This window comes from Pipra filicauda, unplaced genomic scaffold, assembly GCF_003945595.2.
Source record: "Pipra filicauda isolate LSUMZ 115617 unplaced genomic scaffold, ASM394559v2 scaffold363_size724302_pilon, whole genome shotgun sequence".
In the NCBI taxonomy this organism is placed as follows: Eukaryota; Metazoa; Chordata; class Aves; order Passeriformes; family Pipridae; genus Pipra; species Pipra filicauda.
In genome coordinates this window covers 499,711-519,370 of record NW_024104491.1, presented here as the reverse complement: position 1 = coordinate 519,370, position 19,660 = coordinate 499,711, and the positions used below count along the sequence as shown (strand labels likewise).

General features: G+C 34.7%; 1 protein-coding gene across 1 annotated transcript in view; it reads right to left on the bottom strand.

Annotated features, from left to right (window-relative positions):
* DPY19L1 (dpy-19 like C-mannosyltransferase 1) overlaps positions 1 to 19,660 on the bottom strand; it is a 45,908-nt gene that overhangs the window by 20,156 nt on the left and 6,092 nt on the right. The window contains exons 3-12 of the mRNA XM_027729089.1: positions 19,413 to 19,437; positions 18,825 to 18,912; positions 18,077 to 18,214; positions 12,997 to 13,117; positions 11,289 to 11,382; positions 9,016 to 9,073; positions 5,560 to 5,651; positions 4,030 to 4,129; positions 2,656 to 2,733; positions 952 to 1,038 (exon numbers count right to left, since the gene is read on the bottom strand). Of these exons, the coding sequence (XP_027584890.1) occupies positions 952 to 1,038; positions 2,656 to 2,733; positions 4,030 to 4,129; positions 5,560 to 5,651; positions 9,016 to 9,073; positions 11,289 to 11,382; positions 12,997 to 13,117; positions 18,077 to 18,214; positions 18,825 to 18,912; positions 19,413 to 19,437 (881 nt within the window). The remainder of the gene's footprint in view (positions 1 to 951; positions 1,039 to 2,655; positions 2,734 to 4,029; positions 4,130 to 5,559; positions 5,652 to 9,015; positions 9,074 to 11,288; positions 11,383 to 12,996; positions 13,118 to 18,076; positions 18,215 to 18,824; positions 18,913 to 19,412; positions 19,438 to 19,660) is intronic.

Below are 19,660 nucleotides of genomic sequence, written 5' to 3'. Positions count from 1 at the left end.
AATTAGATGAACAATGCAATTAAAAGCTTCCACAAATCCAGTCCATATGTGAGACTGAGGCCACTATAAGCACCCAAATACCATGCAAACAATAAATACTTTTCTCAAAGCAGAAAACAGGCAAGGAACTCAACCTGTACTTACTATATAATTACAAAAGCTGCTACAAGAAACTAGAATGGATTTATAACAAGCAAACTATATGACAGCAAATATGTAAGCCAAGGTAATTTATTGTTAGCATAAGTGAGAAACTATCACTCTTTTGGTGACGGACAAAATATAAACAAACAAACAAAAAAGAGACAAAAATAATCAGAAATTCAGATGATTTGTAGTAAGCCAAACTAGATCTGTTCACACAGTCCTATTTCCTAAGTACATAAATACCTTCAGAGAAACTATATGAAACTGAAAGAGATCATGGGTTTTTTTCCTATTTAAGGAAAAATTAAGATAATGACTGACAAGATGACAGGTCTTCAGTGAATAATATCACTAACGTGGCAGTATGATTCAGCAGTTTCAAATAGTCTTAAACCACTGTTATATATGTTTTAGTCAGTTGTTCTGCATTAGCAGGTTCACTATTAATAAAGAAGCATTTAAGTGAAACTCTTCCTTTACAATTCCTCTTATTTTACAATTGCTCTGGTTAAAAATACAAACCCGGTAAAATTTTATATTTTTATAAAAAGAAGAGCACTATAAAAATAGGTGAACCGAGCCTTAACTGAATTTCTCTTATAAAGAGGGGTTTGGTGCAAACCCATCATTTTTTAAATTAGTATTTACCCATTCATTAGATATCTTCATGGTCTAATTCTGTTTCTCATGTGAAAGATTTCTCATGTCTGGTAATGCAGCAGTTTCACATTTTACATCAATACATATATAGCAGTACAGCGTTACAGTCTTAGCATGTCATGGTTTTTTTCCTAAACAACTTACCGAGATAACTACTAAAGATGCAGCATAATATGATGTCAGTAACATTGAATTACCGAACATCAGAATAAAACACACTAAAAGAGATACCTGAAAGAAGAAAACAAAAATAATTAAATTTAAAATAGAAAAGGTAAGAATTACCTGTTCTGTCAACAGTTTTAAATTGAAAACCACCTGCTTCACAGCAAGTAAAAGCTTGATACTCAAGCTTGCAGATTTGTTCTGAAAGCACTGACTGTAAGACTTAATGGCAACAGTAAGCCAAGTAGATTATTGTGTTAATTTACATTTTTAAAGTGCTTAAGGACAAAAAGATCTGATCATAGGATTAATTCGTTTTATGTGATACAACAGCTACATTTCTGAAGCTATTTCTAAAACATTTTTCTTTTTTTTCAAATTGTTGTCTTAGTTCTCCATCCTGTTTGTTACCTTTCATAATTCCGGACAAACACAAAAAAGCTGAATAAAATGTCGCATTCTTTCTTCCTAATTGACAAGCATATATTTAAAATACAATCATCCCCGAAGTCAAGGAAGCAGAACTCTGACTGTTTGGCATATGCACCCAACTATATGAGTTTGAAATCAAGGCTGAAATAAAATTTTTATCCACCATCGTGATCTCCTACTGTGCTTTCATTTTGATAGAAAGCAATCTGAATTACATTTTCTAACTTGGAGAGCAAAATCAATGAGGAAGCTCTGTCTTTTACGCACAGGAATAAAGAAAAACAACGCAGTTATTTGCACACTTTTCTACTCTCTTCCTCACACTTTCATTTTCCACAGACGAGAGGGGGCAGCAAAAATTGAAAACGCCACAAAACAGAGACTGGCAGTTTACCCAGACTCATTAAGCTTTCTCTGTAATATAACATGATTGTTTATCTATCTGAAAATAGGCTATTTATGCCACTTTAGCACCCATAAAGCTATTGACATAAGCCAAAAAGCTAAAGTATTTCATGCTGCTACTGTCAAAAAACTTCTTAAGAAATATGCTTTTTTGCAAATTTTCCCTTGTAAATCTGACTGGAAAGAAGTATTTGGTGTCCCAGGTTTATATGAGAAGTGAGTTGCACAGAACTTATTACTGCCTTTAGTTTACCATTTAGAGTATTTCAAAAAATGTTTGAAAACATATGAAATACAATTTAGCTTCTTTCCTGAGGTAAATATTCTCTTTTTGTCCATTGAGTTAGCATAGCCCAATTTTAGCAAAAAAATATTTTTAAAGACAATCATATTTCTTTAAAAAGTTGTTTACATCTTCCTTTACATTTAAAACGTCAATCTCACTTCAAAGAGTAAAATTCCTGGTAGCAAAACTTGATCATTATCTTAACTTTAAAAGTTAAAATCAGATATTATGCAGAAACTTACACACCTTTTAATTACCCCTTTCTTTCTTGACTTTCTCACAAGTTTTGAAAAAAAAAAAAAATTGCTCTTCAGGTTAAGTTTATTTTCTTGTTCTCCTTTCTAGATAACTCTCCAAACAGTTAAACCACAAGATCTTTACATGGTCAAGACTACACTAGTTTTCAAAACCCAATCTTAGTTCAAATCCAGGCCCACTCTGCCTCATTAATGCAGATAAGGAAAACCATTGTGCAGCTAAGGAAAACATGTCAGACAAATGGTCTCTTTTGATGCTTTGACATGTTTAGGGAGATTAAAGATTTTTTAAAAAAGTATTACCATATGAGCATTTAGTATCTTCTGTAATTTGTTGGAGTCAATATAACCCATAATACACACCGCAAATAATGAAGCTATCTAGAATGAAAAGTGAAAGAGAAGTTAAAACAATTTGTACTGGTGTACTCTTTCCAGCAGAATATACATTCATGCAAAAAAAGAGATTATTCAAACAATCATTAACTTTTCTTCCTATTTTTTTGCTAAGTCAGTACCTAGGCATTTCATAATCATTTCTATCAAAAAACCTATTGTGGTGCTCTGAATAACAATTATCAAATATAGTTAGATATTTAAGAAATAAGTATTCAGCTTTATAAAAAACGCAAGTCACCAAAATACAGCAGTAAAGAATTACCTTTCACCCTTAGATACAAAACAAAATAAAAAAATTAAACCCCCCTCCAAATGAGTCTAAAAACCTCAAAGAATAATTCATTAGGATTATTTAACTTTTCAGCAAAATATGGAAACAACTCCAATTTGCTACTGAGGAAAATAAGACTGGTTGATTCATTGATAAGGCTGCTTGTTAAAAGTCACATGGGAAATTAATGAAATTATGAAGTGAACCTGTAACTTCAAATTTCAGGCCCAGCACCTTAAAAAAGTTACAGTGACGAGTTTCTCACAGTATTTTACAGAATTTACTGGTTTCCTCTTCTGCAGTTAGAACACTTGCATACCACAGCATATATTGATAGTTCGAAGCTATCAATTCAGACTAAGCAACATCTGCTTCAAGTAGGACAGACAAGTGAAAAGGTATGGAGACATGGATGGATTTCAGTCAACAGGCTACATTTCAACTGACTCAAACACTAAGAAGGTGTGCTGTATGACAGTATCTTACTGCTCACATTACCATTTGCTATATTTCAACACTAACTAAAGTTGCCTCAACTGTCCAAAATCTCAGACAGTAAGAGTACAGCGCCACTCACAGACTCATCAAAATTAAACAGGAAATCATGCGAAATCATGCCAGATATTACATGCCATGCAAACACTGCTTCATTTAAAAATTAAGACCAGTCTTAAGGGATGCAAGATCAATGCCTTTTTTTTTTTATTTTTGTACTTCAAAATACAAATTTTTTTCTTGTTCTTATGTAGTGATCTCAGTCTGGAGGCTCTTTTTAAGGGAAAAGTAAATTTTTTAGTCCTGGAAAGAGAACACTGAGTGGTGTAAGTGGTCAACTATCAAACTTAAGACTAGAAAAATATTGATGTGATAAACGGTGAGAATCTTTCCTGAGAACAAGAGTGAAATCCGGCTAAAAGGAAAGCAGTGAATTCAGTAGTTGCCTATACAAAGCAGTTAATTTGCCCAGATTAGACAAAGAGGCTCCTTAGAGGTAAATATGGGCTTACCTGAGTTAGAAGAACAAACTGAGCAAACTGCCAGGGAAGCATGAAAAAGATATTAGAAACACACAGTGCAATCAAGCTTCCTGTATTAATATTCGGAATCCTTGGGAAAAACAGACAGAATAGGCATCAGTAAGTACAATTACACAGGTGTTTGCAAATAATTGAAAAGCACAATAGGAAATGCAATAAAAACACAGTTACCTTGGGAGTTAGCTAACAATATTGATCAACTACAAATAACATTGCTCAAGTAAATTTATTATCCTTTTTTTCTTGAGTTTCCATGACAACAGTTCTGATGCTTAATGTTTCTTAACTATTTGGTGAGTCACTGATTACCAAACAAGTCTTCTCCTGCTATACAGCAAGCCAAAGTACGTTGTTTGCAAGTGGTTCACCTTCTTGTTACAACTCTACAGTCAGGTCACAACCATTTCCACTTCAGCTGGAATCACAACTATTCTCAGAACAGTCTGCATTTGAAAGTGATTTAACTTATACACTTCTTCCATATTTACTTTCTGCTAGTAATCCTGAGTGATGTTTCAGGGAAGGAGATAATGACAAATACGCAAAACTCATCTATAACTGAAACAAGCCCATTCTCAATGTCCTGAAATAAGTGTTATTTAAAATATTTAATCCTGTGTTAGCTTCAAGTTCAATTCAGAAACATGTTATGTTTCAAATTTCCCTAAATTCTAGACAGTATGTATCTTTTCCTGGCATAAAAACACAAATAAGTGACAAGCATGTAATATTTTTGCTTTAGACATCAGTAACTACAAAGCAGTATGAGCTAATAAAGGAAAATCTCTTGTTATAAATACCAAGTTCAGCTAAATAATAAATACATTGCAAATCTGATGCAATGGAGTTGGTGGAAAAGCCCTTACATACGAACAATCACGCTTATTTTCCAAAACAGAGGCAAGACAGTAACACAATCATGTAGCAAGCCAGAAACAATCACAGAAAAGCAGGGCTAATGAACTCAAGAGCATCCCTGCATTAATGTAATTATACTGCTCTAAATCACTGAACTAGTTAATTAGACTAGTTAATTAGTCATAGAAAATTGCAAGAACATACTAGCTTATGGGTGCCTATAGCATCCTCTGTTGCAAAGCATAGGCTTATTCTAAGTGCAACCAACATACCACTCTCCAAGAGGGACAAAACCAAATGATGAAGTATCAGCTTGTTTCTCATGGGAAGGAAGGGACATCAACCAAAAATTCTGATTTTTACTTTAGATACGTATTTGCCAACACAGTAATTCTGATTTTTATGTTAATCATGTCTTCAAGTTGCAAAGTTTTTCCTTTTAATAAGTGAGTAATATGACTGCAGTTCTACTGGTGCAGCGTCTGCAATGTAACAGCCACAGGAAAGTTTCTATGTTAATGATAACATTGCTACAGCACACAGAGGCACTTAAATATTTAGATAAATGCATTTAAATAAATGTCCTGTGACATTCAGTTTTTTGAAAGCATTGTAAAGAGCCAAGTATAAATTGAAAGGTACCTGAGAATATAGGTCAAAAGCAACATCTGCAGCACAAGGAACGGGTATGAGAAACTTTCACGAAGAGGTGGAGTCCACATGACGCGAGTGCACTAAAAATAAGAACTGGGTTGGATGATAACATTCACTGATACATTTCTATAATTCCATGCACTTGTATTTCAGTATTAATAACTACAGATACTTTAATAAAGTAAAAATCAATTTACAAGAGATTTAGACAGAAAGTTATAAAAAACAAGCCAGGAAGCAGAAAAGAGGAGGGAAAGGAACCAGCTTCCCAACTTGAGGCCTATGATGCACTCTTTAACTAAAATAGATCATTGTTTTTCCAAAATTAAATGTGGTAGCTACAGAACAGCCAAGAAAAAAGCCAGGACAGCAGCTGCTTGTCCCTGCTTCTGCCGAAAGTATCAACTCCTTCAGGTAACTAAAACCATTCTCAAACTTAGACAGTGACTTGTCACACTTAGAAGAAGAAGGTGTGTGGGAGAGAGGATCTGAAGGATAAACCAATATACTCTTCATAAGCTAGAGTTCTCTAGGTTATAAACATTTCACATTTCTACTAGCAACAGCACATAAAATATAAAATCTGAAGCTGCCCTCCAAACCAGGCCAGCAAAACTGAACAGAAGAAATTAAGCTCATACAGAGCTTATACTAACTCATATATTTCACTCTTTAAAACTAATAAAGCAAAGCATAATACAATGAAGTCAACTGAATAGCTTTTTCAATAATTTCCTAATGGGATGAATGGCAAATAAATAATGGGTCTCATGGCAAACGGCTCAGCTACAACTGTCATTGTTTATATTCAGCTCTTTATAAAGTGCTTGCAGATGGCACTGACCATCAAAAAAAATAATTACAACTTTAAAGGACAACTTTGACATACAAAAAATAGGTTCAAAATGGCTATGAATAGATTTGCACTACAAATTAGAAGTAGGTTCTTTACAACTACAGAAAAAAAATGGAATTCATCTTAACATGGACCACAATAAATCTGTGAAAACCCTGGAGGATATTGATGCAAGAATGTTCCTTCTCCTTTGCTTCCTATCATCTTAAAACTGCTTTTCAAATACTGTTTTACTAAAGTTACTAGAATCAACATTGTATGATTCCTTGCTTGTTGTTTTGCTATTTCACAAACACATTAAATTATTAGTGTAAAAAAAATGCATAGAAGTAGTGTTAAATAAATGCAAAGTACAGAAACCCATCATATTAATAACAGTTCTTGCCGTCTAGAAGAACTCTTTGCAAAAGCTACATCAATTATCATTAAAATAAAGCTTTCATAAATATATATACTAATGTGTTGTCCTCAGCTGACTGCACAGATGTGATTGGTTAATTTTATTTTATAAGCAATAAATATAATCATGATTATTCTAAAGCAGTGAAGTCATTTTGAATATTTTTCAAGATGACAGCAATATTTGATTTACCAAATCTTTCAATACTGGAAGAGATAAAAGAGGAAAGAAATGATGAGCCAACTATAATATAGAACCATAGAAAGGAAGCATTATCTTAAAAGTAGATCGACTAACATGGGCCATGCTGTTTTTCTATATTTGAAATGGGATGTTAAACTCAATCATCTCTGGATGATTTATCAAGGCTGTAAACCAACTTTGCCGCAGGTATAAATGTATCAGATTTGACTAAGCTTGAAATCATTAAAACAGAGTAGCACAAGCACAGCACAAATAAAAACATACAGCCTGAGGATCATTACCTCAAAGCCAGAAGGCATTTTTAAATACCTACTTTTACATAGCATTAGAGCTGAGATACCAAGACTCACAGACCAGGCTTACTCATGCAGCTCAGTCCTACCCTTCCCAAAGAGGAAAGTAAATTTTTAGCAACTGGTCTAGCTCGACTGTACGTACTGTTGAACCACATGCAAGGTGATTTGCTCATAATCAGAGGCATAGAGAAGAGCTGCACGTGTGCACAGACACACATCCACAGCATGTGATTCACGTGTATTCACACAGTGAAGCAAGACCACCTACGTACATGTAACTACATATACTACCATAATTATATACACAACAATATCCAACAACTCCTAAATTATTTTATCAGCTACAGTACAAACACAAAGAGCCAGCTGAGATCGAACACTGAACCCTCTGCAAGTCATTCCTATTGTTTTCCAGAAATCCATACAACTGAGCCTGAATCAGGGTCATCCTACTTAAGCTCTGATTAAGCCCAGACTACATCTGTGTAGAGTTATGCAGATCTGAGTTCATGCCCTTCTCCAAAATACATGCATTATCTGTTCTTTTCCCCCCAAGTCAAGTCATCCATTAAGAGTAACAAGCTCTCCTACAGTCTCTGATGCATAGGAGAACTGCTTGTGCCATAATGAAATAACCGTTTCTTTTAATTATTGCTACCACTTTTCAGGTCATTTCTTTCTGAAGTTACACTTATCACCTTCACAGATTTGGCAAAACAGTGCTTACTCTATGAGTATTCCCTGGTCATTTCACTTCAGAAGGCCATTAAGAAGAACAGAAATCCACACAAATGTATTTATGCTTTTATAGCACCAAAAAAAGTTCAGCAACTCTGTAATGTTTATCTGGTCTCAACCAGGCATGGGTGAAAGTTCTTAATGCGGGATATTTAGACAAAAACATTTCAAATGAAACTTAAAAATAAAATAGCTATTTCATCCCACAGATTTTTGTTTTATAATAAACTGTCAAAGCTCACTATGAATAGAAGCATCTTTAATTCTGTTATGAGCAACTACATATTCTTACTACTCAGTGTTCTCTCTCATGGTCAGCTCAGTTAAATAAGAAAACAAGTCATAAATTCAACACTTAACTAAATTATAAGGTAGTTGTTTTCCATCTGCATTTTAAGTAAATATGTATATATATTATATATATTATATTATTTGTATTTACATACATTTTCACACATAAAATGAGCACTACAAAATAACCCAACCCAAAATGAAACATCAGTACTACAGAGGTTTCCCTGTGCTTTTTTTTTTTTTGTATTCATGAATTTCCAGTAAGATATATACCAATTTAAAGTAAACTTTCACCATTTCTGAAGCTTACTCATACGGTACATGAAGCCTGGTGATGTATGGAATGGGCAGAAAAACAGAGTGTTTTGATGTTTTGAAACTTGTGCTACTAAGATTTAAATCTCAGGACCACTTTACAATATATATCCTTTCTGATTTTTTATTTTAAGCACCAAGGTGACACATTGAACCGTGCTACACATTTTCCAGTCAGAGCCTATTTTGCTTTCAATGTCTTACTTGTGTATCTAAATTGAATTAAAAGTTATTTAAATTCATTCCCTAATAGTACTGCAACATCACTACATTTAATGAAATTAGAATTAGCTTAAACTTCAATAATAATTAAAAAAAAGGGGTGGGGGAGAGAGACCTACCTCTCCATGATTGAAAAAGAAACATGTCACGGTAACAAGGCCTCCTAGACGGCTCCCACTGTGAAAAGAATAAGAAAAACAGGTACAATAAAATCTTATAATGGTCAATGTTGAAACATGAAGCAGGACTTGTGTACAGGTAAGTTTATTGGGGGGGGGAAGAGAGGAATGCTTTGAAGTATCAAGGGAAGGCAATCAACAAATTACATACAGTACTAAAATACCAGTTAGATAATTATTTCAGAGCAAACCAATTTTCTGCAGAACACCAATTTTAATGTTAACAACTTGTAAAACAGTTATTCCACTCCTCACAAACTCTGGTTTAGATCATTACATCTGAGTGCTTTTTAAACACCAGGCAATACAAATGCAGTACTTCTTCCCTAGGATGCTGAGCAGTAAATTTCAGAGTTTGTGTGCTCAATCACCCAACAGGGAATTTTGGTCTGAATCTAAGATTAATTTAGGGTAATCAAATCAAGCATGTTCAAAAAACACATTTAAAAATTAACTCGCTATATGGTCAATGTAAGATACAACTGAATTCTTATGTGAAATACTATGATGTTAACAGATGTTAACACACTGTGATGAAATACTGTGATGTTAACACAAGGAACCTTTAATACCCTTGACTTAGGGATTTTTTACATTTCCATACCAATCAAATTCACCCACTGAATAAATAGCACCATGAAGTCAACACTAAACCCAAAGATATTGCTTAGATTTAACCCATCTCAAAACAGCCATAGATAAGGTTGCAATTTGTTTGGACAGATTTGTAACTACTCATGTTCTATGACATAAAGCAACATTTTTGTGCACACAAGTTCACTACTACTGTGAACGACAGAATATACCATTTTTGCTACTAAACAAAAGCATCAGCCAGCTGTTATGATTATTAAAAAACCCAACAATAACAAAACCCCCAAACAAACAAGCAAAAAACCCCCTTCATATCCTCTCAGATCCTTCACCCATCACTAGTATACAGGTTAAACAGAATCAGTAGGTTCTAGGTACAAAATCAGACGATTTAAGATACCACCTGAGCGGTAAAACAACCTTCAGGAATTGTGCATTCTTGCACATAAAACTCAACCTTACATTCCATAAATTCTAAAAGCGTCAACATTATAAGGCAAAATGACAAAATAATGTGCTCAACATTAAAAATGTTAATCTTGGAAACAAAGCAAAATTTGCAAAAAAAAAAACCGCACCCCAAACCAGAAATAAAATTCAAGGTCTATACTATCTGAAGAAAGTAGTGAGAAATGAAGAGTTTACTGATTTTTCAATGACATTCATATATCAAATGTGGATTTCCATATACCTCCCTTAAGAGAAACATTACAAGTGAATTGCACAAATATTCATATCTATCTACTTCTGCAAAACATGAGATATTCATTTCCTATGCTAAGGAATACAAATATAGATGCTTTACTCCCAAACACCTCTTTCTATTGTCAGTGTCTGCCCTGTGATTTTTCTTATTTGAATGATCAGTACATGCTTCAGAGAGAGAAGGAAGAAATCACAAGACAGTGAAGCCAGAGCATGAATGAGGGGGACAACCAATTACATCTCTGAGAGGAAAATATAGCTGCCATTTAATTTTTTGGAAAACCAACAGATGAGGTAAACAGAAAAGCATTTCCACTTCTGTTTTTCTGCTGAATGTGGAGTCTATTTTTGTATGAAAGTGTATTACAGTTCCTGAAATTTAAGGACAGATACTGAAAACACAAATTTATAGAAAAGGGGAAGTGTATAGAATCTATCTCAAAAAATGCATTATCTTAAAAAATATTTTGCCTTCTCAGTTAAGTTAAAATTGAAAGACATGCAATATGACTTGAGGCAAAGCATTGGGAAAACTCCAATCTTGGTTAAAAGTACACCATCATTTAAACTTTGTTTTAAAATGAGCTATGGTGAAATTTTTAGAGCAGAAACCTGTCAAAAGCTGTTTAAAACATGTACAGCATCTACTTTTACCCACAACCTGGTGGTACCAATGAGATACCTCTTCACTGAATTTTATGCAATTTTTTTCCAGCATCATCATTTATTTTAAGCAAAAAGGTTCTCTATTTCAGTAATCTTTTAGTGACAATATATATGGAATAAAAGCATTCCTGCTGTAAAAACAAAAAATCAATATCCAATAAAAATATTTTAACATTCACGTTTTCAAATTCAGTTTTTCAAAACTGAGAGCGAGTACCAACTAAATAGCTCAGTCTCAACCACCTTACCTGAGGTATGTACCGTATATGAAGAACAGTGACATCATTAATCCATTCAAAAGAAAAATCACAGCAACATAAAAGGAAGCAGGGTCTCCCAACCCTAAGAACAAACAGTTAACACATGTTGTCAAATATAGAAGAAAGGCCATATTGCTTACAACCCACTACACAATCACTATACTATCCTAATATATTTACAGAAAGACAACAAAAAAAAGTTAATGTCATCAACATTAATGTAAAGATTCAATCAGAAGACCATAGCTCTGAAAACACAGAAAGAGGAAGGGTAGAGGTGGCACTGGGCCAGTCAGCAACAGAACAAGCCAAGAGGGACACATTAACTGCAGAGAAAATCCTGCAATGTTTAGAAGGCATAAGCACCACTAAGAACATTTTCTACAGACTATATTTTGATTTCATAGAGCTTTTTAGAACAGGTTTGTTCTCCCTAGACTCTCACTTCCCATCCCTTGCAGGAGTAAATCCATCTTTAAACATATCACACACAATGCTCTTGGCTTTCTTTCATTATAAGCCAAGAGATTTTCCAGTAATGCAAGTCTTTCAATTTGTTCATTAACAGACACTTTTGTGTTCACGCTTCTGCTGTTATTCTCTTTCCCACTATTTCTTTAAACCCTCCTGACTCTCATCATTTCAGCAAAACAGCATGAAAAGCCTTATTCATTAAAGAAAATGGTAGCAAAACTCCATAGTTTAGTATGCAAAACTGATTATTCACCATTACTGAAAATACAGCAAGACAGTTCTCTAAAGTAGGATGATGATATGCTCACCAAACATGGTAGCCTCAGTCGCTGGTGTTTTCATTGGTTTGGTTTTGTTCTTACAAAAAACAGGAATGAAAAGTTGTACATGTATTCACTGCTTATTGCTTCTAACAGAATTAGAGAAAGTGAACCATTCAAGCTCTGAAGAAAGTTGTTATAGCCTTTGTGCAAAGGAAAAATACTAACCTGTCATCACACAAAGGCATTTTAAATGATAAAATGAAACAACTTCACAAGCTATCATCTACCATTCAGCTTTAACCGACTGTAGAACGTCTTGAAAGTGCTTCTTGGTAAGGTACTTTTATCATATAATACTGACTTGACAAGCCAGTATTTCAGATGTGGAAAAAAACCCCAAACTAACAAAAAAGTGGTAGTGTCCAAATTTTGGCATCAAAATCAAGGTATAAGGTAGAAATTCTTATGTTGAATAGTCATGAGAGGAAGAGGATTGTTCCCAGCAGAATCACTACATATGATTTCTCAAAAAGATCTCTAAAATTAGGTGAGGAAATATAGAGGGTAAATTCTGAAATGTAGGAACTTGGAATGTATTTGGGATTGTTCAGAAGTTACAGAAATTTAATATATGTACAGTGGCTTCCAATTACATTTAGGACATCTTATTCTTTGTAATAGTTCAACATTACGAAGGCTTAGACTACAACTATGAAGTTTCTAAGTGCAGTATAGGAATTCAACCCAGGTAGGAGGAGCTATCTAATAAGCAAAGCCCACATTGTCACTCCTGGTGTTCTTAAAAGTCTCTCTTTTTCATGCTTCTCACTAATGCTGTGAACCTGACAAAACCCTGGGTTTAGCCAAAAAAAACCCCACAGGAATATTTATTATTTCTGAAATATATAAAGCCACAATTATATGCTTCCAGGAAACAAACAGAATAAAACACAACTTACCCTCACAGCTTTCAACAGGACTAAGCCCTTTTCCTCTGTTTACAGTCCAACACGTTTTTGTTGGGACACCAAGGAAATCCATAACAGCAGTATACATGCGATACCAGCTGGCGAGGACCACCTAGGAGGAAAACAGGATTTGAAGTTTCTGAACAGGAACTTTGAGATTAGCTCAATGCCCAAGGTAACCTGTCATGACAACTGGCCTCATCTAGGATTATTTTTAAACTCGGAATTTATCTCAAAAACTTGGGATTTTTGACCATGGTTTCCTAAAGTCATCCAACACAGACCAAGTGTTCATTAATAGACTAAAATTATGCCTGCTTTACAACAGAAATAATTTCATGCATCAAACTGCAATATTAAAAAAAACCCCAAACCAACAACCTATAAATTTCAGTATTGTCGGGAAGGTTACTCATTTGAGTATTTTTGTTTATCAGATATTAAAATCTCAGATCTTGTTGACATAGGACAGTTAGACAAATAAAATCCGTTAAAAACAACTAATTTTTATTTCACCTGGCAAGAATATTAGCAGACCAAATCTTTAGACTTTTACTCTGATAAATTTTTATATAGGTTAAATTTAAGCATGCATTAGAAAGGGTTTCCAGACGCAATGTAAGACAGCAGTTCCATTTTCCATGCAAAGGTTGTAATGTCCTTAGAACAACAACCCAATTAAATCTCAACACCTGACACAGAAAACATCAGTACTTTACACACAGAAAAATGACAACTCATCTCACAGCAAAATCATTAGTTAATAACATTACCAAGCTATTCTGTCAGGATATAAATGACTTTATAGAGTTCATAAATGAGTAATGTGGCCATTCCAGTTGAGCTGCTTTGAAAGTTATAACCCAGGGGTTCTCAGACTGAAAATATGTTTCACCACTGCAGTATTAGCTGTCTCAGCCCTGTGTCACAGAAAACATGTATAAGAAAGATGATTCTCTCTTTTCTTTCCCCATACAATTAATAAAACTCTTAATATCACTTCTATCTTCAACAAGGGCAAGAGGGAAACACAGAGAACATGTCTGAGAATGTGATGGAGTAAATCCTCTTGGAAAACACTTCCAAACTTTAAAAGCACAAAAAATTGATTTGAAGCTATCAGCATGGATTTACAAAGGTAAATTTGTAACTACACCTGCCCAGCTTTATAGCCTCCTGAGATGACTGAATTGATAGATAAGGGGACAACTGTGAATATTTCTTTTTATCTGGTGCCAATTCTGTTCTACATCTTCAGACTAGATGACGGTACAAAAGAACATCTTCACCAAGTTTGCATGATGATACACATTGGAAGGAGTTGCTGATGCTTGTGCTGCCATTCAGAGGCATCTCAACAGGTTGGAGAACTGGGCCAACAGGAATCTAATGAAAGGGAAATCCCCTACACTGGGGAGGAATACTGCAGTGCACCAGTACAGTTGGGAGCTGACCAGCTAGAAAGCAGTTTTGCAGAAAAAGATCTGTGAGTCCTGGTGGACAATTTGTACTTGAGTCAGCAATAAGCCCTTGTTGCAAAAAAAGCCACATACATCCTTGGCTGTATGTCACCAGAAGAGGAGCAACCCTTCCCCTCTATTCAGCACTGCTAAGACTGTATCTTCAGTGCTGAGTCCAGCTCTGGGCAGCCCACAACAAGAAGGACACAGAATAAAGATGACTGAGACAGACTCTTTTTGGTTGACAAGAGAAGAGACAATGAAAACAAATTGAAACACAGGAAATTCCACCCATACATAGGAGAAAACTTTCTTACTTTGAGGGTGGTCAAACACTGGAACAAGCTGCCCAGAGGTGGAGATATTCAAAATTAAAAGGAGATGACCCTGAGCAACTTGTTCTATTTCACCCTAGTTTGAGCAGAGCATTGAGACTAGACGACCTTCAGACATCCCTTCTAACCACAACTGTTCTGTGATTCTAAAACTCATTAATTTTTAATACCAGGGCTCCAATCATCATGGCTCACTTCATCTGTGGCCTTTACACACTCCCAATGTAAATCCTCTATATTTAAAATACATCTTTCTAGATCAAGACTCTGTGCCTCAACATTGTGCCTTGTAAAGCGTGCTATCCTGAATTCCTGGAAGCTTTCTGAACATCTGTGCCCTGGTACTTCTCACAATGCATGGGTGCATACATGAATGTGTGCACACCTGCCCCATCTCCAGACAGGCATCAACATGACTGGGGAACCAAATCTATATCTTTCTTCTTGTCACCTGAGTGTGCTCTGTACATAATCAACAAAGTGCATATGGCAGCCTAGAGACATCTGTCTAGCATATTTGCATCACCAGTCCTGAAGCTGACATTACCCAGGCACATGAAACGTTCTTGCTGAACCAACGTTGCACAAAAAATCCCAGCAGAAATCCAAAACTAATTCATCTTAACCACTTAAGGTTTTTATGCCACAAGTGTTTGTATCTGCTGCAGGTGTTTCGAGTGAATACTTCCTAAAAAGGTACCAGCAAAGGTATCAAACAAAACAAACATTTCTTGCCAAAAGCTACTTTACATGAAATAGTTAACACGGGCATAAAAATGGAAGCAAATCAGTAAGCAGTACAAAACTGCTAGGTCAATTAAAGCACAGTGGTGTTTCTGGAATTTTTATTGTTCTGTATTAGATGAGGCAGAAAACACAGAACTTGGGAAAACAAAAGACTAGCTCTCAGGCCCAGCAGATCTCTGCAGATGAGGTCAGTCCTTTGCTGTAAAATAACATGTAGAACAGTCAATCTTTTTTACTAGGTGCCTTAGAGTGAGCACTTTAAAGCCATCTACATGCATCTTTGCAACACTCCTCATTTCAACTCAGATTTTCATTATCACTGCCACACACTGAAATATCAACTGTTCCATAACAACAAACAGCCAGAGAATCAACTTAACACATTATCTCTCTGCCATTTTGCATCTGAAATGAAAGCACCACAATTACTAGAACAACCTGACTATGCAGCAAATACTTAGAAAATCAACTTTATTGGGACTATAACATTGTACAAATACAAAGACTGCCTTGCTGCTTTCCATAGGGTTTTTTTTACCATTTATAATTATAATTTACATGAACAATGCAGTTATTGCTATAGACTCATTTTACCTTTTTTTTTTCTCCTTTACCCTTTTTTTTCCCCCCTTGAAGTTTTCATGGCTAGTACTGGCTGTACATACAAGTGAATTGTTTTACTTTTCTTAATGGGTTTTACATCCTATTTAGCAATGGGATTTCCAGGTCGGTTTTGATTAACTGAATTTTGAAATCCACTAAACAAACAAACATTTTATTAAAATTCAGCCTAAATGCTACTAATGGGCTGAAAGAGCTGGAAAGATCCCAAAAGATCATACAGGAAATGAAACACTTTCAGAAAACATGACTGGATACTGAATATCAGAAAGAAACATTTCACTGCCAACAAATAAATCCACAAGCGTCTTCCCACCACCCATTAGAATCATAATCATAAAATTAGATAAACCTGGACGACACATTTCAAATGTCAAGTTGCACCTATTGACAGTTTTATAAATGTAGTTATGTGCAAATGAGAGTACTCAAGAAATGCACTTAAAACAACCCCCAAATCACTATTTACAGAAAGGCTAGACATTAAACAATAAATGACAGAAAGTAGCAGAGGAGACTATTTGTCTGCTTTGCACGCCCACACAGGCACAGAAAAGATGAATGAATTCATACCTTATCACCAAATTCTACAGGCCTGTATAATCCTAAAAAAATCTGAATGAACAGACAAGCCTACACATTTTGCACAGTAATCAACCTAATGTTCTTACAGAATGTCAGCCACTACATCTGATTGCTCTTGTTTTGATCATCTAATTTACTTAGTCATGTTTCATGGTGATACTGATGACTCTCTAAGAACAAGTTCATTTGACCAGTATCTGTGATTCTGGAAAGTCAGACTATAGCTGAAGTCAACAAATCTTTGTCACCTAAAGAAAAAAACTTTTTAGTACCAAATAAGGCATATGTTCCTAATGTGACATTGCTACAACTGATTTGCAATCCCTTTGGAGTTAAAACAAACAAACAAGCAAACTCAAAACAAGTGACATGGCAACAAAAGCAGTCATCTATTTAGCATTTAGTTCTTCCAGAGTAAGGAATTAAGAAATCAAACTAAACCACTACATGCAACTTCTACAAATACACACATGCCAAGAACTCTTACACATATAGTTCCTGAAAGCAGCTCTGCTCCAACAGATCAGGAGAATGAGTAAAAATGCTAGTACTCAACAATTACAGTCATTATTAGTTGGTTCTCCAAAGAATAGGCTGTTGCTGATACATGGAGTTACAGAAATGTACATTTACCGAGGGAGTTTTCCCCTTTGCAAAATGTTTGAGACACGCTGGCAAAACTGTAAGAGACTCCAACATTTCTGTACTTAAACACATGTTCTTTCTAGAAGAGTAGGAAAGCAATCTAACCAGGTAACAAGTCTAACATCAAGTATGTACAAAACAACAGCAATCAGTTTTCCACAGAGGAATTTCCTTTGCAACATCTAAGTAAACTATTACCACTCACAGATTTTATGGCCATTGTGAACTGTTAGTTTTATGTGTCCTATACAAAATGCAAGACAAAATAACCTCTTGCTACCTGTATCACTGTTGTCATTATTATCACATACTACTGATATTTCATATGTCATATTTCCTGAAGTACATAATGTCAGCAACCTACTTGCTCTCAGTGAAGAGAACAAAAGAAGACAAGAAGTACAGAATTGGACTGCAACTTGAAGACTGCACAAAATAAATACTAAGATCTAGAAAGCATTCAGATTTGACTGAACATACTCAAAGTCTGAAAACTGATCACAATGTATGAAGTAGTTTTATAATTTGAAATCTGGAACTAAAATTCTGTATTTAAGCAACACTTCATTAGTCACCTTATCTTGACAATTTTCCAGAGTAACATTTCTTAAAAATTTGTAGTCAAAGCTAAAGAAACAAAAGATTCACAGAAGGTATTATTTTTAAAATATAGCTCACCTCTGGGTAAAGATTGAACCTTTGTAGGGTGTTAATCACTAAAGGATATTCAGTTAGTCTGTCATTCATAATTGCCCCTACTCCATTCCAAAACGATGGTGCCTCGATAATGATCTTGAAGTAGGAATAATAAAGACCCTACAAGAGAGCAGAATTATTATTTACAATTAAAGAGGCCACTTCTTCATGAACTGCCATATACAAGCTTCATTTTTAAACAAACTTTCTAATGTAACACACAAGACAAACTTATTCAAGAGGACTATCCAGTTCCTCAAATCTCTTCTGTTACTGTCACTGAAACAAGCAATGTGGGTTTCCTTTCACCTTGTTTCACAGCATATCTGGAAATCTTTCATTTCATCTGGTATCTATGCACTAGTATAGCATTTCACAATTCTCAAAAGCAGACAAAAGGTGTATACATATGCAACATTTATTAAATAAATAAATTATTTAGAAAAATGGCTGCATAACAAGACTAAAACTGAAAGTAAGGTATAAGGTATTGCATAGTTTTGTATTTTAGATCCTTCAGAATCACACTTTTAAATTATATTTTAAGTGAACTGTGAAGCGACACACTCACACTGATGAACTACAAGACACACGAATACTCTGCATGTGTAATGCATGTTAGCTGTAAGAGATCAATATATTTACTTATCCAGAACGCATTAAAAAGATTTGGGAAGCCCATGATCAGATTACAGACAGAAGTTTTCCAACCACTGAAACATAATCTAACCATTTCCGTGCGAAAAGCCATTTCTCTTTCTAGTGTTGACAGGTGAGAAAAATGACGGTCGTTTTCAAATAGAGCTGTTATGTGACACCTGTTAAAAAATAATTGAAACCCAATGAAGAGGCTTAAAATGTATTAAGTCATAGATACCAGGAACATTCAATGAAGAAACGAAGTTTACTTACAAACTGCTATTTTATTTACTCACATATTATAGCAATATTCTCCTCTATTTAGATAATTTTAAATTGAAAAAATATGAACCCATGGAGTATTTAGTAAATTCTATTATGGCATTAATTATAATACTATAATGCTATATAATACTGTAATGTATTTTAATTTAAGGGCAGACATTTAATGATTAAGCAACAATTTTCTACCTGAAAAGCAGGCTTTACTCTTCTCTGAACAGGCTTAAGAAACCTGTCACATCAGCTTCACAAGAACAGAACTACTCAGCTCACAGACAATTTAGTTTTGAGAGGAAAGATCTAAATTATCCCAATATCTTGTCTAAAAATAAGTAAAAGTTCTATTTTTATTATTTTAATATACCATATTACTCTCAAAGAATAAATTTAACCTTACCAATGTAGGACTCCTGCAAAAACAGCTGTAAAGGAAACAAAAGGTGCGAAGTTACTCAAATAAATAACTGAACATGAAATCACGTTCATCGTAGTAATTACAGTACTATTTCACAGATGCACAGAAGGTACTCAAGACTCCAGAGGAAGAGAAGAATAGGAACATCTGAATTAACTGTCATGGCCAGGTCTCTCAAAATCTGAAATTATGCTGTGCTAATCAGCAATAGGCAATGTTTCAACCTATAT